This window comes from Paramacrobiotus metropolitanus, unplaced genomic scaffold (genome assembly GCF_019649055.1).
Source record: "Paramacrobiotus metropolitanus isolate TYO unplaced genomic scaffold, Prichtersi_v1.0 Parri_scaffold0000003, whole genome shotgun sequence".
Classification (NCBI taxonomy): Eukaryota; Metazoa; Tardigrada; class Eutardigrada; order Parachela; family Macrobiotidae; genus Paramacrobiotus; species Paramacrobiotus metropolitanus.
This window is the reverse complement of record NW_026570223.1, coordinates 921,226-940,046: the sequence shown is the minus strand read 5'-3', so window position 1 is coordinate 940,046 and position 18,821 is coordinate 921,226. Positions and strand designations below refer to the sequence as shown.

Sequence of the window (18,821 nt, the reverse complement as noted above, 5' to 3'; positions counted from 1 at the left end):
TTGCTCTATTTGCAGTTTTTGTCGGCAGTGGTCATTATGTACACGCTTCTTCTAGTGAAATAGTAAATCTGCACAACAGCCTGCGCGGTACTGTAAAAGCTAGTAATATGAAAACTCTGCAGTGGAATGCGGATGCCGCCAGAAATGCGCAGAGGTGGGTGGATGCATGTCCGTCGGGGCACGGCAACACGAAAAAAATCCCCGGTACCTTTACCAATTATGAAAACTATGGATTATCGTGCAATCCATACATCTTCAGGAGTTGCGACATGCAGCCAAAATATGGCTTGGACATCGGGATCATCGGTGGACTGGGCGAAAGCTATAGGGATGTGGTATAACGAGGTGGAAAATTTCAACTATTGTGCACCGCCAAAGGCCGGCAAAGAAGTGGGCCACTTCATGAATGTACGTTTTAACGTTCAAACTCTGCCTTTTTCCTTGCTAAAACGCACTTTAAAATACACTTAAAATGTCGAATGGCATTTGTAACAGATGATGTGGGCGGATACATCGGTCATAGGATGCGCTGCTAAAAACTGCGGAAAATGGACGATCTGCGTATGCAATTACTGCAATTCGTAAGTCTGTCTTATTACAGTGACTTTTCGATGCTGTTGTTGGATGCATTTTTTTTCCGCTTTCAATTACATAAGGGGCAATCGCACTACCTCGTGGCCGTATCCGTTTTCAATTATTTAAATATTTAAAAATACCATTACATCTATCGTCACAGGAGAGGTGGGCCTGCTTCGAAGAGGTACTGCCCGTGGAAAAAACGACACTATTTGACGGACAACAGTTCTTTGAAGAATCTCCATTAATTAAATCACTGTATTCAGATACACAGCAGCTTGTAGTGCGCATTGCATTAGTGCGCTGAATTTAATTTATTTTGTTTGTTTCATTTTGTTATAGTAGCTTACCGATTTATGTTGTTCACAGTGAGCATGTTATGAAACTCTGTACTCGTATACTTACATTATTATGTTTATACGATTGATTAAAACGCAAAATTACATGACGTATTGTTGCTCTCGTTTTTCCTCCGAGAAAGTTTCTGTAGTTTCTGTAACAGGTCGTCAGGTTGGTTGCCTACCACCGTGAACCTGTTTGTAACTGTATCACCCGGTGGAATCCGGACATAGACGCTCACAAACCCGTCGCGTATGAGTGACAATCAAAGCGCCTAAATCGTCTTAGCCCATTGTCAGCGGGATTATATCACCGGCTTACACTACACCGATCACAAGGTCGCCACCACATATCAAACACACGCGCGCATATACTCTTTAGCATCCGCTGTGCCAGTAATTAAACCAAAGTGCGCAGCAGTAGCTTTGAATTCGCAAATAAATGTGACATCATGCACAAACAGTCCGTTTGGCAATTTCGTAACATTCGATCAGGATAATCAAAAATGTTACCCTATCCGCAGCCACTAAATATTGTCATTTTACCTTTATTTTTTTCCATCATTCTCCCTGGAAGTGCTAAAATTGTTCGCCGATCGGTAGTTCACTTAGACAAACTTACCAAAAACGGGTTTTTGGATGGGACCACCCGCAACATTACCGTCGTTTCCCGTCCGCGGCGTACAGTGAAAATTGCCGGGCATATGGGCTGGGTGCCGCCTATCCGCCATGTTAACCTCACCAGCCGGGTCCGGCTACAGTTTGGGGAGCTAAACCGGCGAGCGGATTACAGTAGCCGGCGGCCTGCTCCCCATGAAAAAGATGTCCGACACCAGTTCTTCCCTCGTCAAATGGACAACAGCTGGAGACCGGAATACACGGATGTACATCCACATCCGTCGCGACACTGCAGTAAGCACTTAACCGTAGTCCCATTCACCCACATTTCTTTATGCCTACCCTCATATTATAAAATGATGAAGCATTACAGTGATTATACATATCGATGTAGGAAGGATTAACGTAAAACAATTATAATGCAAGTAGTATACAAAATGTTACCTAGGTATGTGGCTGTGCAGAGTACAATACATAGTAGTAACATGTGCGATTTTTCTTGCAGTAATTCCAGATTTATTAGCGACTCTCCCGCACGGCCACGAGAATCGCGCGGGCTTTGCATCTCCATCGGATCGACAGTCGTATCGCGAAACACGTACATCTCCGACAGGCCGTGGAATTGTGTGGTATGTCGTTCTGAATCGTAATTTACAAAAACTTAAAATGATTCTATTAAAACCTGATTAATAAAAATCTTACAGCATTTCGGCAGCTATCCCAGCGTATTCGGATTACAGCCGGCCTTCCGCTGATATTCTTCTTAGAAGCGGTTACCCGCGCAGTGTCCGAACGAGGAGTTACCATCCACACCAACATGAGATGTAAATTCGACAATTCTAGCCAAGACTAATCGTTTATTAAGAAGTTCTCTGTCTACCTATAGGGATGATTGCGAAATGGAGGAACGAATGGCCCACAGGGAACCGGATTGCCGGCCATTCCTAACATATCGTTCACATTCCGGTCTGTGCAATAATCTGGCTCAACCGCACTGGGGAAACGCTACGCAGGCGTACATTAGAATGTCGCCGCGAACATACATGGATGGTCAGTTAACGTTAAAAGCTTTCGTGGTAGTTGTACACATTTTGTGAAAATCGTATATTTACAACAGGGGCGGACGATCCACGAATGTTCTCATTGGTGCACGACGAAAAAGGCGGTCGCCCCATTGCTCTGCCCAATCCGCGCGCGCTCAGTGTGGCTTTAAGCCAAACACCGCCGGTTGAACATCCGACGGCCAATGCTGTCTTATCGTTCTTTGGACAGTTTGTAGCACACGATCTGGCGTTAAGTAAGGCGCATGGCCTTTCTGTATGCTGATGCGTGATACCCAGAAAAAAGATTATGCAATACTGTTGTCTGTTGTTACAGCCCCAACCTTTCAAATCAACAACAAGCAACCAGACTGCTGCATTTTGAACGCGGAATGCGCTGTTCCGGAATGTCTACAATTTTCCGTTCCGCACTTCGATCCCTTTTACTCGCGCTTTAACATCACATGCCACCAGTTTGCCCGGACATTGGCATCCAAATTTAAGCGGTGCAAAACCGGTAAAGTTTTGTTATATGTTAACTGCTTGCTGATTGCCACATACGCTGCATCTTTAGGCATACGAGAACAATTCTCCATGGTGTCACACTGGCTGGACCTTTCTCCCTTATACGGACTGCACGAAGAGCGCAGCGACCAGCTGCGTGTCTTTGAAAGCGGCCTCCTTCGTTTCCGCGATGTGGAGACCGGCATCGAGAATGACCCGTCCACCGCCATTCACAAACAGATTCTCCCGTCGCTTCCGGATGGGATGCCTTCGTCCTGTCGGCCGCTCGATCTACACCGGACGTGTTTCTTTGCCGGTGACGATCGGGTCAACCAGCAGCCGCCCCTGCTGACCATTCACACTATCCTTGTCCGTTACCACAATGCCATTGCCTCCTTTTTGGCGAATTATTTACCGTCGTGGTCGGATGAACTGATTTATCAAGAAGCGAGGAAGTTTGTCGTAGCGGTGTATCAGGTGGTGATTTATAAGGAGTTCCTGCCGGCAATATTGGGGGAGCTACGCAGTAGCGAAGGACGCGAGCATCCGCTGCAGTTACTTCAGGATGGATTCTTTAGTGGATACGATGAAACTTCCGATCCGCACGTGTTAAACGAATTTACTACAGCAGCCTTTCGGTATTCACTACCATTACATTTTTTAACTCGTTAGATAATTTTTAGCAGGTGATTTTGTAGTTGCAATAAATTTAAATTATGGGCCTCTATCCTGTCTGTAAAAACGGCTGTAGCAAACCAGTTTGATGCATAGCGCTCCTTATTTCTAATACGTTAGTCTTTTCCAGACTGCACACGCTTTTGGGACCAAATGTGCCTCGTTTGCTGTTCGTTACCGGCGACCCAGAAGAAACATCCACGACATTATCCTCACAGTTTAACAATCAGACATTGCTTTATGAAGGTCGCCCACATTTTCGTAACCAAAATAATCAGTAGCACAAATGCTGATTTTGCAGATGGCAGTGCGGATAGTATTTTGAGCGGCATGTTGGAAGAAAGTTCCATGGTATTTGACGGACATCATAGTGAGGAAATTCGCGGACGGTTATTTCGAGGCGATTTACCGTTCGGCTTGGATCTGTTTGCCATTGACATTCAACGTGGACGCGACCACGGTACCTGTTTGACTATGCTCTTACAAAAAATATTTCAACTAAATAACGAGTTCGTAATTTGCAAGGAATCGGTACCTACAACGATCTGCGAGAAGCCTGTGGATTCGGCCGCGCCAGTGAGTTTGCCGAGTTGGAGGATATGATACCGGAGCCCAGTGTGGCTCTGCTCCATAAACTGTACATGTAAGTACACGTCGATAAAATATTAGTATATTATATTTAATGCGCACTTACGCACAAAGCTCAGAATAAACTTGAAACAAATTGTTATACCAATGCATCTTTTTGATTTTAGGTCAGTGGATGATATTGTAAGGACAAAATCCAGGCACGGCTAACCTAATCCAGCAACGCTGTAGATACTCGTATATGCGTTTCAGGATCTCATGGTAGGTGGCGTACTGGAAACACCCACCTCACCGGATTCTGATGTCGGTCCGACATTTGCCTGCATCATCACGATGGAGTTTCACAATCGGCGGGTCAGTGACCGGTACTGGCATGAAAATCCCGATCAGTTTACATCGGGTAAGAAAGGTCACGGAATCTTTTCCGTGCACGGTTGCACGGGAAACTAATCGCAGCAATTAAATGGACGCAGATTGTACTTGCAACGATCTGTTTTGGCTGTAGATCAGCTGGATCAATTACGACAAGTTACCATGGCGGAGATTATCTGCCAGACAACGGCTCTGAGACATGTCCCATCCAATGCCTTTGCTGTCGTATCGGACCGGTAACGAAATCAGATATTACTTACATACATGATTTTTTTACGTAATTGGTTTATTACGTATTTTGACAGGAATGCACTGATGCCTTGTAAATTAGTGCCGGAGATGAATTTGGCGATATTTTTTAAAGAAGCCAAATCTGTGGAAAAGGTATCTCAGTTTTCAGTGCAGTCGCAGTATTTACAGTGGAAACCAGTATACATACATAATTTTGTTGATCAGAGTGACCGTCATGCGCATCACCATCCCCATCATGAAGAGGATGTATTCTATCAAAGCAACCAGTACAACATGCCTCCCCCTCTGCCGGTGGAGCATCCGGAGCATCCGGGTCATCCGGCTTATTACGAACCACACCGGCCGCCATTTATGTACCGGCACGATCCCGACAGATACCAGGCACCACCTTGATTACGTTGGCTCGGTTTATCGGTTTACTCCTTTAGCTGTGATAATACTTTTTAGATGAAAAAAGTCCTAGTTTTTGGTTACAACTTAAGGGCAATGCATGGAAGGCTATCAATGTCGATGTTCACTGTTGATAAGCAGTTGCATAGACAAACCGGCTTCGTTATATTTTTGGTTACGGAACTCTACCTAAAGGCGTACGTATAGCGCATCCAAGTTTACTTTTTAAATATAACACTGATTGGATCGTAGCGGTTTGTTGCAGTACCTGCGGCTGCGAAATTATACTTTTACGCACGAAACCGTATACTTGTACGCATCATTGCAGTATTAATCAGCATACACCCTTATGACGCTGATTGCGCTTTGCTAAATTGTCCGTGTCATCCAAAAGCGCGATATTATTCATTAAGCGCACCCCCATATTAAATCTCTTTCCGCTCTGCCAATCGGAAATCAAACAGGCACTTTTCGGGCTAATTTTAATTTTCGCTGACACTGTACGACGAAATGTTTTTCTTATCCTTTAGAGCGGTGGATGACTCCGTTTAAAATCGCAGCAGGTGAAAGATCAGTTTATGGAAACATCAAAGTAAACCAGAGGAAATTGGCTGACGCGGATATCTTTCGCGATGCGGGGATGTGTTAAAAGAGAAATTCAACAAACGTGTTGACTCAAGCATCGATAGGGGCGATATGCAGCACCGATGCGCTGGACTGTTATTCAATGTTTATAAACATCCTCCCGGGCGCCGCATACAGTTATTCTTAAAAAAGTTATACTTTTGCACATCATCAGCGAAACGTTATAATAACTATCGTGTCCGTGAATTAGCGGGAAATAATATACATTCCGATGAGTAATGTAATGGACCTTCGATAAAAAAATGCTATATAGTGTTTTATTTACACAATGCTCTCGGCATACGGCTTGCGCTGTCCGGTGAATCGGCATCTGTACTGTACATGAACAGATACGAGAGTGCGAAAAAGCGCACCGCCACGAAGGTTAAAATAATTCTAAAAATAATCACTTTTATATGAGCTGACGGAACGGAACGATCGCAAGGGCTACTTATTAGACATTTCTTCAACGCTCTGCACAACTGATGTGTCGGAGTCTTGAGCAAATCCCGTCCATCACCCGTCGGCGAACGCACATGTGCCGCAGTTGTATACAGAGCAGCGTACGCTAATGATATTGTTATTGATGTAATATAATTATGAACAGGCCACAGCAGGATGCCGGCGGCGGCGCTGTTAGTAAGACAAAATCCACCGGAAGCACACGGAGTACACGGACTACCGACACACAAGCGGATCATTCGTTGCTCGCCGGCTATCATCCCCGACGGCCGGTTATCTCCCGGAGTCCCGAATCCTTCCGCCGGTTGGCGGTATTTCATATTTGTTCGGGGATACTGGCCATCGTCTTCCAAGCTATTGGTATGTACACGGTTGCTGCTTTTAGGTTAATTCTTTTGCGTGGAGGACATATTATTAAATCAAACCACTGTTAAAAAATTACAGCTGTTTAGCTGATAAGGAAGTAATTACAGCGTTTTCGTTAATTTCTTAACTTTTGGAATTAGTTCATGTGTACACACATCTCCAAGTAAAAAACACCTCACCAAAGACAAAATGAATGCAGTGCATGCATGCATAATATGCAGAATGTACCTACTTAATTTTACAACGAGAAAGCAGGCCGAGCTTCAGTTTGTGCTAGAAAAAGTTTAACCGAGGCTGTTCTCGAATTTTACCCTTTTGCATTTATTTTGATTTTTTTATTCTTTTTTTATTCTTCTTGGCAATTCGTGAGCTGAATCGATCTCGCCGGTGCTTTTGTATTTAGAAATATGTAAAATTGTGTTTGGATTTGTTTCAAACACAGAGTATACAGGCAGATTTGAGCAATCAGAAAAATTAATTTCCTAATTCAACATTGCCTAATTATTATAGTACTGCACATGTTGTGCTGATATGAACCATTGGAAAAATCTTTTGAAAATTGTGCAATATTTTTGAAACATTTTCACGCAGAATTTATTACAGAGCATCATGTGTCATACTAGCAAATCGGTTTTGGAACCTGTCCAAAAGCATTATTAGCTAGCAGATGTATTTATAGCGGTATATGCATACACGGTATTACAGAATTTTATCCCACTAAATTACCCGTAGACGTTCTACAATTACATATCAAAAATACCAGTGATTTAGTTGCATTTTCAGTCTCTTTTTGTGTCAGCACCGCATTCCGATCTAATTATATGCCCTTTTACAGACATTCAGTTCCTTCTATTCCTGGTGCAACTTCTATAGAAATAATACAAAGTATAAAAGTGTTCTCTTCACATCTGTTGTTTTTCAGATAATTCAGTTGTTTAAAAAATTGTCAATACGATCATCATCACTACAGAATCAGACAAGCTATTGCGACTGCTGCCTTAAGGTGTCCACATGCATTGAATGAATGCACGTTTTTTCATTCAAATTTATCATTCAGCAGCAACTATGTGTAGAAATCATCATGCATCGAATGAATTCAAAGTATGTAGGAAACGAAAATCTGGATGACGATCACGTGAATTCATCCAAAAAATCAGTGAATGAAGAGGGAGGGGAAATCCATCCTTTTCATTCATGAATGAAACTTTCTGGCCAATCGCTATTGCTGCCTACCGCTGCCGTGGGCGGGTGGATTGCCGATACACCGGGCGGGTGCCGTGCTAGATGTTCCATGGCATGAAGACTGATGAAGTACTAGTATATGTAGTCGACTATCGCCATTCAAACCGCCAAAACGAAAAATTCATCGACACGTTTCACTTCAGTTTTAAATCCTAAGATTTTGCTCTACTTCATGTGATTTGCATCAAACGTGCATTACGCCAATGCATGACCTTTAGTCCAACAGAAATCAACCAAAGCGGAGCGATAAAAGTGTTTTGCTTGCCCGTCTTAAAATCAGAAAAAAATTTGTCATTTTATGGACAACATTAACTAAATATGCAGTTTACCTTTGTTATGAAATTATGAAAGGGATCATTTATTGCAGCTGCAGTGCATAAGTGCATTCGCAACCAAATAGCAGCCATTCAGCTACGATATAATCCTACTGCACTTGTGTTCATACGAGTGTGAAATTACTGTATCTTGCATTGAATCACTTCTCTACCGGATGACAAAATGCGTGCTTCAAGTACATACAGTACTACGCTATTTTTATTCTATAGACAGCAAGTGTGCAATTAAATGTGCAGACTTATTCAGTTCAATTTTTTATTAAAGTGTTACCCTGTATTTGCAGTGACCGGCGTTGTAGTAAACCTCAACCATCCCAAACATCCAGTATTCCACGATAATTCCTCCCAAGCCCAGACGCTGGCCAAAGCCTCCATCGGCATCATCGCCGGCTGCATCTACATCTGCCTGGGCCTGTACGGCCTGTACATGTCGCAGAACATCTTCACCCTGCCCTTTGACGTCCTCAAGGAGCGCCTGTGGCTCTTCAACGTCCTCAACGGGGCCACGGCGCTGGCCTCCATGTGCCTGTTCGGTGCCGGGTCCTACCTGGCCAAGAGCAGTGCGGTGTGGTTCAGTCCGGTGCCCACCTACATCTCCACGCAGTTCGTCCTGGCCGCCAACGTCATCCTCACCGTCGTGGCCGCCTTTGAAGTGTGTGTGGGCGCCGCCGGGGTTTTTATGAAATAGTTGCTCGATTCTACATGTTGGAAATTAATAGTAGTTATTATGATAATCATGTTATTTTGGATTTGGATTGTGTTGTACAGGTTTGAATTTTTTAATACGTTATATACAGTAATAAAATGTGCTGCTTCATTGCTATGTTGCCGGCATGTTAAAATTGCAACTCCTGTGAAAATTGTATTGTCGTTTAATTGTTAAACCGGTTGCCTATACAAAACGGCATGCATAAAGCGCTGTACACTGACCGATTTCAAATGCATCGGCATTTCTCTGCTGCTGGCTTCCCTTTTTTTCGACCACTTTGGCGAATGCGGTAAATTTCACGCTACTAGTAAAATAATACGAGTTAAAAATTAATGCATATTTGATTTGATGGCCCCGTAAATAGTGCTTATATGAACGCATCTAACTACTGTATTCTTTTGGAAATACAGTACTTGAAGTATACAGAATTAAATATTATGGTACTGCTACAACACAGTACGAATTCGGGCGATTTATTATACATAAAATATAGGTTCCCAACTTCCCTCCATAAAATATAGGTTCCCAACTTCCCTCCATATGCTTTATTAAATATCTCTTTGTTCGATGATTAATATATGTGCAGTGGTAATCAGCAATGCGAAAGGCTCGTCGACATTTTGCTCACAATCAGAAGTAAGGCGCGCAGTTGGACGCGAATCAGGAACTACGTACACAGGCTCATTAAATTTTATACATATTTACGCCCCGCAGATGGAGCCAACGTCGAAGTTAGCAAAATGGCCAAGTGGGTCATGCGTGGAGGTTTGGACACTGGGCAGGCAGAAATGCCTGCACGTGCTCGCGGCGCTACTGTACATTCCTTCTTGTCTAACAGCAAGAGGATCATTGTGGTTGATGAAAGGAACAGGGAAAGATAGTTAGATGAGCGAAACCTACCAACAAATGGAATTTCATTTTTTTGTAGTGTACAAATTCTAGCTTCAAAATGGCGAAATATAACAGCTCTGACAGGGCCCGTCGCCTGAATGCCCTGCATAATGCCTTAAAGTCCAACCGAACACCGGAGTCCAACTGGTCTACGGACTCTAGTAATGGATCCAGTAACTCTTCGGCCCCTTCTTCCAATTTCGAGCTGGATCCCTTTGATGAAGTGGACATCGTTGTCACGTGCGTTCTGTGCATCAGTTTCGTGTTTTCCCTGGTGGGCAACTTTGTGCTGACCTACACCATCATCAAAAAACACGGCTTCAGAGGGAAGCCCGGAGAGCAGTTCCTGCTGTTTCTGTCGATTACCAGTCTGCTACAAACCCTGTTCATCCAGCCACTACATATTGCGAATAAAATCGCGAACCATAGTTTGGGTGTGTGGTTTGCCAATCATCCGGTTCGGCCATGTTCAGGTGAAAGTTTATTATATCAGTCGTTATTGTGAATCAGGAAAACGTACAAATGCATGCATGTATTCTTTTTGTAGCAGTCAGGTAATTCATGGCATTTTTAAACACCTGTTGAACAGGGAGATTATGCATTCAACTGATACAAGTGAAGCAAATATTACTAATATTATTTCTGAAATTGTTACAGTACTTTGCGGATGATTTCCGAAACTTCAAATTTAAAGCCATAAATTTGCATGTTGATTTTAAGCATTTAGTATAATTTTCGTTAACTACGTTTGTCGTTGATTAACGCTTTTTCAGCAATTAATTCCGCTTTGTAAACAATAAACTTAAATAATTGCTTCAAGGATTTAGTTTGGCTTTCAATAATTAATTTAACTGTCAATTAAATAATGTCTTAATAACTAATTCTGCTTTACAAACCAGAAATCTGAATAATTGTTTCAGTGATTAATTGTTACAGTTAGTTTAGATTTCATTGATTATGTAGTTACCGTGTCCTTCACTTTTAACATTTTGCTCGCTTTAATCGCTATCGCACACAGTTGTATGACCTAAAAGCTACCGCCCTCGGGTTTATGTAAAGGTTTTTTTTCAAGTTTGGAAAATTTATAAACAGTACGAGTACGAGAACAGTCCGTACGGCGTACCTCGCATAATAAATAAATATGAGGTCTTATATGACCCCTTCAAGTATAACTGAGATTTTCTAAAAATTAATGAAATCTGCATGTTAGCAGTAATTATTTTAAGTTTTTAATATTTAATTAATACTTGTCTTTATGTAACCTTTAATTTAATTATTACTGTGCGTCGTTTTAATCGGTAATACCACTGTACATAATCGGTACATAATCGGTAATACCAATGTACTTAATCGGTAATACGCACTGTACATACCTACGTTATTAATAATTTTTGCATTAATGCACAGCTTTCGATTTCTTCTTGGATGTGTCGATGCGCTTCAGCTGGATCTTAATCGCCCTGATCGCCGTCGAGCGCTATATCGCCATCATCTGGCACCCGATGGATAACCGGAAACACATGCGCCGCAGCCGCGCCAGCAGCCTCATAATGCTCTCCCTCGTCTGCGTGTTCGTCGTGGCCCTCATGGGCGATGTGTTCCTCCGCGGCGACCAGTACCCGGCGTACAAATTCTTTTGCACCCGCAGCCAGACTGGCTATACACTCCACCTGGCGGTGGAGTTCACCCTGACCTATTTCCTCCCCTGCATCACCATGATCGTCTGTTGGGGACATATTGCGGTGAAAGCGCTGCAGAAGACACTGCGCGTGACACTGGGAACCATCGTGCCGGCTAGACCGGCGGATGCCCCGGCAGCGGAAGAGGCTAACGGGAGGCCGACCGGGATGTTTCGGTGGAGTTTCAGCCGGGATTCCATCGCCAGCCATATGTCGGCGCACAGTACGCCCCGAAAGTCCTCGACGACGGTGGTGTATAACACCAGTTATAAGGCCATCGGTGTGGCGGCGGTCATTCTCGGATCTCATTTGGTGACGTCGGGAGCGTATGTCGTAGTCACGCTGATGGAATCGTTTTCGACGGTGCCGGCCGCCGAACTGGAATCATCCAGCTTGACCGTTCCCGCATTGTAAGTTTTAAATCATAGAACCTGTTGTGTATTTTTACATGTCACAAGTCGCTATGATACGACGCCATGTTGCTTACGCTATGTATGATAAAAATTCAAAGGATATCTTGAATAGTGAATATCATTTAACAATTCGGTTATTTTTGTTTACTGTATACGCTTATGCGCCATTGTGAGTAGAATTCCTTTGCATAGAAATGAAATGACGTTTAAATGATACTGTTAAATTAAATGGGTTTTTATATAGAAAAATACTTTTAGATGACGAATGGTTTAGAACCGAGGGAGTTACTACAAATCAAAGTTGTATATTTTATTATTTTAGGAAATGATATTAACAGCTATCTGTAGTTAAGGTACTGTTGTTTAAACTCTCGCCGAAATTTATCCATAACTCATACTTGCTTTTCGATAACAGCTAGAGTAGTTTAAGAGCGCGAAAACACGCGATTGGACACTATTTATGATGACTTAAATTGGAGAATTTAAAAAGAACCACAAATTAAACGTGGATATCTGTTATTTATCTGTTATACGTATTTCTGTCAGATTAAAGATGTATACGAACAGGGCAAATGACGGAGAGATAGCTTTAATTCTAAGCCTTTACACTACGAAATCCGTTCTATACTGGAAAGTTGATGCCAGCTAGATTGCGCAAAGATGGACAACCTACAACCTTGCATAAACTTTTTATTGTAAATTTATTAAACTGAATATATCGATCGACCTTTACCCGATGCCGTAATCTCGCTTAAATACATGACATAAGCCTCGGATTATTTTCGCTTTATTTTTAAAGTGAAATTGTATTCATAAAAGTATCCGCTTGTGTCTGATCTCGTTTATATATGCTCAATAGTACGAGTAATTATGCTGTGCTTGATTTTTTGTTGTTAGTCAAAAGTCCTGGCTGAAAGCGTTTGGCTATTGCTGCAACTTCGTCAGCTTCGCCGCCTACCCCTACGTATACGGCGGCCTGAACCGCAGTATCCGCGCCGACATCCGTTCCGTCTTCCGGTCCACGTTCCGGCGCGCATCAGTCACCAGTTCCCAGTCCGGCGTGTCACACCGGCGCTGGAGTATCTCCAGTCATGTTCTGGATTATCTGCCGGTGTTCGCCAGTTCCCGGTCGGGAAGTAGGCGCGCCTCAGCGGATAGCACCACCTCCAACGGCGCTTCCGGGGCACACCGCTGCACGTCCGACTGCCCGGAGGCCTGCCCCGAAGTGGCATCGATTTCCTCATCGGTGTTCCGGAATTTTTCTTCGTCGAAAGCCTCGCGCCGGCGGGTTAGTGCACCGTCGCGGCTGCAGCACAGTACGATGGAGCATGTGGATGGAAAGCAGGAAAAAAAGTTTTATTAACCACCTTTTTTATCTTTTTATAATTTATTTATTTTATTTAATTAGAATTTTCAAGGTTGATATTTTTTCGAGTTTATACATAAATTCATTTTTTAGCAGTTTGCACTTACTGTATTTTTTACTTATGTAACTCTAGCGTCGTGACGATTTCAGAATTTAAATGGAAGTTTTTTAATTAAATTTGAATTCTTCGAATTTAAATTTCATTTTTTTCTCAACTGCCTTTTTTGTTGTAATTAATGTTGCACAAATCGGACTGCCAGGATTTTTAAATCATCAGCAAGACAACTTTTTCTCCCTGACGCCGACGATCGCCGGAACCGGTTTGTTATTTGTAAAGGTAACTTCAGTAAAAATCTTAGATTTCGGTGTTTACTATTGTGCTCTAAATTTTGCTGGGTAGTACGTTAATGATATTGGTTAAAGGCTAAAGTGAAAGTTTCCGCTGTTAGAATCGCCTAGGAACAAAAGCACAGCGCATTGCAGGTGGCACAGTTATTTAAACATGCCAGCTTGCAGTACCAGTATATGCTAAAGTTCCAATAAGTACCAAATATGAGTTAACCAGAACGAGAGACGCATAATTACATTAGTGAAGGAATTTGTGCATTCCAGATCAATTTTTATTATCCGATCATCATGTCGTTACGGAAGACCCATGGCGACACCCTTACTGATAAATCCGTGCCATGGAGCAGTTTGCCGCGGTCCACCGCGCGCCTGTACCCATCTCGGCCGTCGCGTATCACGCGCTCGGCCAGCGTGGTGGCCACGGACTCGCCCGAAGTCGCAGCAGTCCCCAAGCTGAGCCGGAAGTCCACGTTGACCGAGGTTAAAAGGCTGAGGGCGTCTCTGCGCAATCCACCTGTGATGCCCATCGGGGCCCTGCCACGTGCATGTAAATACATGAAGGTAAAACTGATAGGTTCAACTTTTAAGAAAATTACACTTATTTAAATATAGGCTAGTATCGAGCGCAAAATATATTCTTATTTATTAATATACAGATTGGATTCTCTGAACATTTTCTGTCAGAATTGATAACAGCTTTTTTTCGTACGCTGGTGTTTTTTCGAGCGCAAATGTGTTTTTCTTTTAATCGTAATGTCAATCTTTTATCTCAATATTTGATATCCTTTAATCGTTTTTTCTTAAATTTTCATAAATTCATCTGAAATTTTCAGTGCATAATTACGTTTTAAATTTGTATACAAATCCTGATATACTAACCAATAGTATTGGTACTGCATTATTAGTTTAAAAAAGAATGGTGTGTAATGATTTGGTAATGCGTGCACAAAGTAAGACGCTGTAAAGTGAAAACTGTGGCAACATTAGCAGTATAGAAAGCAGAGAAGCAGCAATGTTCGAGTATACAGTATATATCTGTATGAATTTTGGCTGTTGTTATTGATTTTGCAGCAGTGTATATGTACGGAACTAGCTGCTTGTTAAACATGCGATACTTGCTTGAGTAGTCTTGTTAAATTTCAAATCATAATGGCTTTTTGCACGTCAGAATCTGTCATGCGCATGTAATTATGAACATACGGCAGGGTAAATTCAGTTCCCCCATGGTTAGGCTGGATTATTGCACACTGTAGGAAGTGACCTTTGAAATGGACCGCCCCGTCATCGATCCCGAAGCCGATGTGCCCGTGCCCATTAATCTGCCACCGGACGCGGTCCAGCGTCGTCTGACGTCCGTCGGGATCAATCGCGATGCGGACGGCCAAGAATTCCCTACCATCACCAAAGCGGCCGTGAGAACCAAGTACCGCAAAGGACTGGCTGCTAATCGTACGTGGTGTACCTAGTAGTGAAAAGCCTTGATTAACACTGTGTGTAACCATGCGTTGAGGCTACAAAATTTGTAGCATCTTTAGGGTGTTTTTGTTTTATTTTCTAGTCTGCCATGCGACACTGAGTGCGATTCGCTTACCGTGTGATAAAATAGCGCAGCAGAATCAGCCTCATAGACATTTTTACAGTACGGTATGCGTATGCGCGAAGCAACGCACTCTGTGTTCAACAAAACCCGATTTTTTTTAAATTGATTGTGCGTAAAAAATTTTCTCTGGAAAATTGGATAAGCTACTTGCACTCTAATCACATCACCGTCATCAAAGATACAACAAACAAAGTTTTAAAGGATACTCTTCAGATCATGTTGCCACTGTGCTAAAAAGTTGCTTGAGTAACGAGATGTGCAGACAGATGGCGCCGTTAAAATATAATGATTACATATACAATTACTTCTACTTTCAGGTTTTTTGCGACTGTTAAAAGTTATCGAAGCAGCAAAAGCGGCGCATGCTCGCTGTAAGATGCAGCAAGACGTTCCGCGAATCAGCCGGGAATTCGAGGATCCATTTCTCCGACTCCAACGAAAAATGTGCCATGAGAACAAAAAACACTTCCTCATGTTAGTACTTAGATGTAACAAAATAATTTCACCACTTTCCAGTAGCTTATTTTACTATTAAACTGTGCGTAACTTTATTTCGAAATTCGCATTACACACTTATAGTAAAATAAACAAAAAGATTATATTCACAACAGCAAATTTCGTTTAATTTCCTATTACGAGTAACACGTAGCTGGTTGTGCCAGGCATCGGTTAATGCATATTCGAGCTTTTTTTCGAGCAAATCGAGATTAATGTGGACACAGTTCATCTGTCGCTAATTACGAATGGCTGATTGTAAGTGTGATTGTTGCAGCATACAGTCGCTGTTTCTGGGTTTATGGCACCGGAAGTTCCTGTTGGACGTGGAGCTGAAGTGTCTGGAGGGGATTGTGCCCATCCATCTGCCGCTCCTATCCGCGCACAGCGACGTCTGGACGGATTTCTGCTACCAGCGCGGCTGCAGTCTGTACAAGCACAGTCCCATCCTCATCGACTTCGGCTCGGCGGTGACGCTGCTGGGACTGCGCAATGTCGTCAATTATTTGTACGTTGGTAGAATCAAGGCGAGTCTGTAAGCTCTTATCGGTTACGCTTTCACTAAGTGTAACTCATAAAATTTTGGGGAAATTTTTTTTAGTAATACACTAATGCCAAAAATACTGATCCTGCGACGGCCATCTAACTGCGGTACTATGTACGTACGATAGTTTATTGTTTCTTTTATTAATTATATATACTTCTACAGAGTAATAAATAATATATCTTGAAACATGTTACTTTAGAGAAACTACCGGTTTAAACTTTAAAGATTTGTGTATGTAAACGAGTAAAAATTGACTCATTTCAAGAATTTGCGCAATATTGTTGTCGCATTGTATGTCTATAGTGCTGTTAGCACCAAAGCACCCTTTAGATCTGGCTCTTAACCACATTAGTTCGATACGAAATTACTCGTAGTCAGTCGAGATGTCTGATAATATCACACTAATATGCCCTTTTTTCTCTATATTATCGTTTCCGCTAACAATGTGGTTTCGAGTTGGGACTGGTGTTTATTTTAGTTCACGCAAATGTCAGCACTTAAATTTTGTTTCATACTGGTATGGAATGGTCAAGCAAGCAAGCAAAATATTACGTTTACAAAGTTCGCACGGGCATTGATAATTAACTGGTTGATAATTAATTGATTTTCCAGGTGGGTTACAGCAATTGTGTAGAGATTTTCGATGCGGCCCGGGCCTTGCGCTTGCACTACCTGGCCAAGATGGCCGAAGCCTTCGCCAATGTCCTGCTGCAGGAGCACAACCTGTGGAGCACCGTCAGCGCCACCCGCTCCACCGCCTGCGCCCTCTTCGATATCGCCTGGACGAAGCTGGCCACCATGTTCGTGGAGCTGAGTAAGACCAGGGATTTTCTGGAGATGGACGCGGAGGATCTGCTGTGGTTCCTCAAGCAAAACGAGCTGAAAGTCACGGTACGGGCTGAACTGACCTCGTATCATACGAGATCGTATGCATTGTTCTGCTTTTACCAGTTTTGTCAAGGAATACTCTATAGAGCGAAATTTTGTTGTTGGTAATAGTTTTTTCTGATTTTAATAAAACTAACCGGTAATGAAATAAAAGCAAGGAGAGCAAATTCACCGATGCGACGTTGTCACGTTGCGTATATTGCAGCCCACTGCTGACAGTATCTTACAGTAAGTACTTAAAGCTCATTCAGTGAAATCAGCGGTAGCGTTGGATTTTGCGTTAGCAAATGAAAATTACGTTATATTACTAATGTGGTGAAACTGGGCCGGACAGTGTGTGTAATTAATTTTGCAGAGCGAGTATGAAGTATTTGAAGCGGCCATCAACTGGATGAAGCACGACCGACTGGCTCGTCTGCCGCACTTCCAGACGATTATGGGCTGTATCCGTTTCGCGCTGATGAGCACCGACGAGCTGGTCATGTGCATGAAGTCCGATCTGGTCTTCCAGGAGCCCATCGGCATGGAGATGCTCAGCTTCGCTAATCTGTACGTGTCGCACTCCATTATTTGGCCTTCTCGTTTGCCATAATTAATTACTGTACTTGCAACTTAAAACTTGTAACTTCAAATTAAACTTGTAACTTAAAACTTGTAACTTAAAACTTGTAACTTGAAACTTGTAACTTAAAATTAAAATATAAAAAATGTAAATATAAAAATAAAAAAATTAAAAATGTAAATAATAAACGAATATATAGAACGTCGAAATGCAGGTGAAACACTAAGCACGAAAAGAAGCTAAACGCTGCACAAATGTCGAGCGCTGTAGTGAAATGGCACACAGAAGCTCTGAGGCCAAAGTACAGGTATATTCATTGGAATGTATAACGCACATATGTTCCTCCATAGGGCTGCGCTGATAATTATAGAATTTATGGTATTTACCTATTTTTAATATTGAAAATTCTTTTCAGTTATGTTTTCTGTTCTGATTACATCATAATGATTTATATTTACATGTATCAGGATGGTAGCTCATGGTACAAGAGCCGGCAACTCTAGCCCAGGAAAATTAAATTTATTAACTTTCATTTTGTGGTGCAGGGCGCGATTGTATGCCAGTCAAAACCAAAATTGGTCCGATTATGAACTGCCGAAAACGCGGATGAACCCCGTCAGAATGGAGAAACACTATGAAATGCTCGGCTGTCAGATTAACTTGTGAAACATTTTTGGGTTTTTGCAATTTTGTCATGCTTAGTTATATCATTTATTTATTTTCATCATTTTATACTGCTTTTGCAGTTTTCAAACTCGATTTAATGGCGGCTTTTTTGCTTCTTGAAGTTGTATATTGTTTTGTGACCTCTTGTGCATGACGTTTATGTAAATCTAATAATATTGCGAATCGGTCAGTTTTGCATAACGTCAACACATTAAATAAACCGTATTCCAGTGTACCGATTCGGTCACTGCCGAAAGCCGATCGCTTTTATTTTA

General features: G+C 42.3%; 5 protein-coding genes across 6 annotated transcripts; all 5 read left to right on the top strand.

Moving 5' to 3' along the window:
- The first annotated feature begins 107 nt into the window (after positions 1–107).
- Positions 108–960, top strand: LOC129593466 (cysteine-rich venom protein latisemin-like). The gene is made up of 4 exons (XM_055489796.1): positions 108–204; positions 260–408; positions 496–581; positions 737–960. Exons 1-4 carry the CDS (start codon positions 108–110, stop codon positions 822–824), a joined length of 420 nt encoding a protein of 139 aa, XP_055345771.1. The 3' UTR covers positions 825–960.
- A 744-nt stretch (positions 961–1,704) lies between these two features.
- Positions 1,705–5,356, top strand: LOC129593455 (peroxidase-like). Its single transcript, XM_055489785.1, has 15 exons — positions 1,705–1,826; positions 2,038–2,161; positions 2,237–2,356; positions 2,419–2,582; positions 2,650–2,829; positions 2,910–3,089; positions 3,147–3,714; positions 3,882–3,997; positions 4,053–4,211; positions 4,277–4,394; positions 4,507–4,522; positions 4,592–4,739; positions 4,845–4,947; positions 5,017–5,095; positions 5,168–5,356. The coding sequence occupies exons 1-15, from the start codon at positions 1,766–1,768 to the stop codon at positions 5,354–5,356; spliced, it is 2,325 nt and encodes a 774-aa protein (XP_055345760.1). The 5' UTR covers positions 1,705–1,765.
- Positions 5,357–6,344: 988 nt separating this feature from the next.
- Positions 6,345–9,543, top strand: LOC129596461 (uncharacterized). Its single transcript, XM_055493744.1, has 2 exons — positions 6,345–6,799; positions 8,667–9,543. The coding sequence occupies exons 1-2, from the start codon at positions 6,577–6,579 to the stop codon at positions 9,068–9,070; spliced, it is 627 nt and encodes a 208-aa protein (XP_055349719.1). The 5' UTR covers positions 6,345–6,576; the 3' UTR covers positions 9,071–9,543.
- A 3,141-nt stretch (positions 9,544–12,684) lies between these two features.
- Positions 12,685–13,437, top strand: LOC129593448 (uncharacterized). The gene is made up of 2 exons (XM_055489773.1): positions 12,685–12,769; positions 12,972–13,437. Exons 1-2 carry the CDS (start codon positions 12,735–12,737, stop codon positions 13,435–13,437), a joined length of 501 nt encoding a protein of 166 aa, XP_055345748.1. The 5' UTR covers positions 12,685–12,734.
- A 536-nt stretch (positions 13,438–13,973) lies between these two features.
- Positions 13,974–18,761, top strand: LOC129596916 (kelch-like protein 7). Of its 2 annotated transcripts, none has more exons than XM_055494325.1 (7): positions 13,974–14,349; positions 15,042–15,237; positions 15,706–15,862; positions 16,161–16,410; positions 17,043–17,321; positions 17,674–17,867; positions 18,426–18,761. In XM_055494325.1, the coding sequence occupies exons 1-7, from the start codon at positions 14,077–14,079 to the stop codon at positions 18,544–18,546; spliced, it is 1,470 nt and encodes a 489-aa protein (XP_055350300.1). In that variant the 5' UTR covers positions 13,974–14,076; the 3' UTR covers positions 18,547–18,761. The 2 variants fall into 2 exon arrangements, with proteins under 2 accessions (XP_055350300.1, XP_055350306.1); XM_055494331.1 differs by having other exon boundaries at positions 14,212–14,349; positions 15,020–15,237.
- Positions 18,762–18,821: the final 60 nt, after the last annotated feature.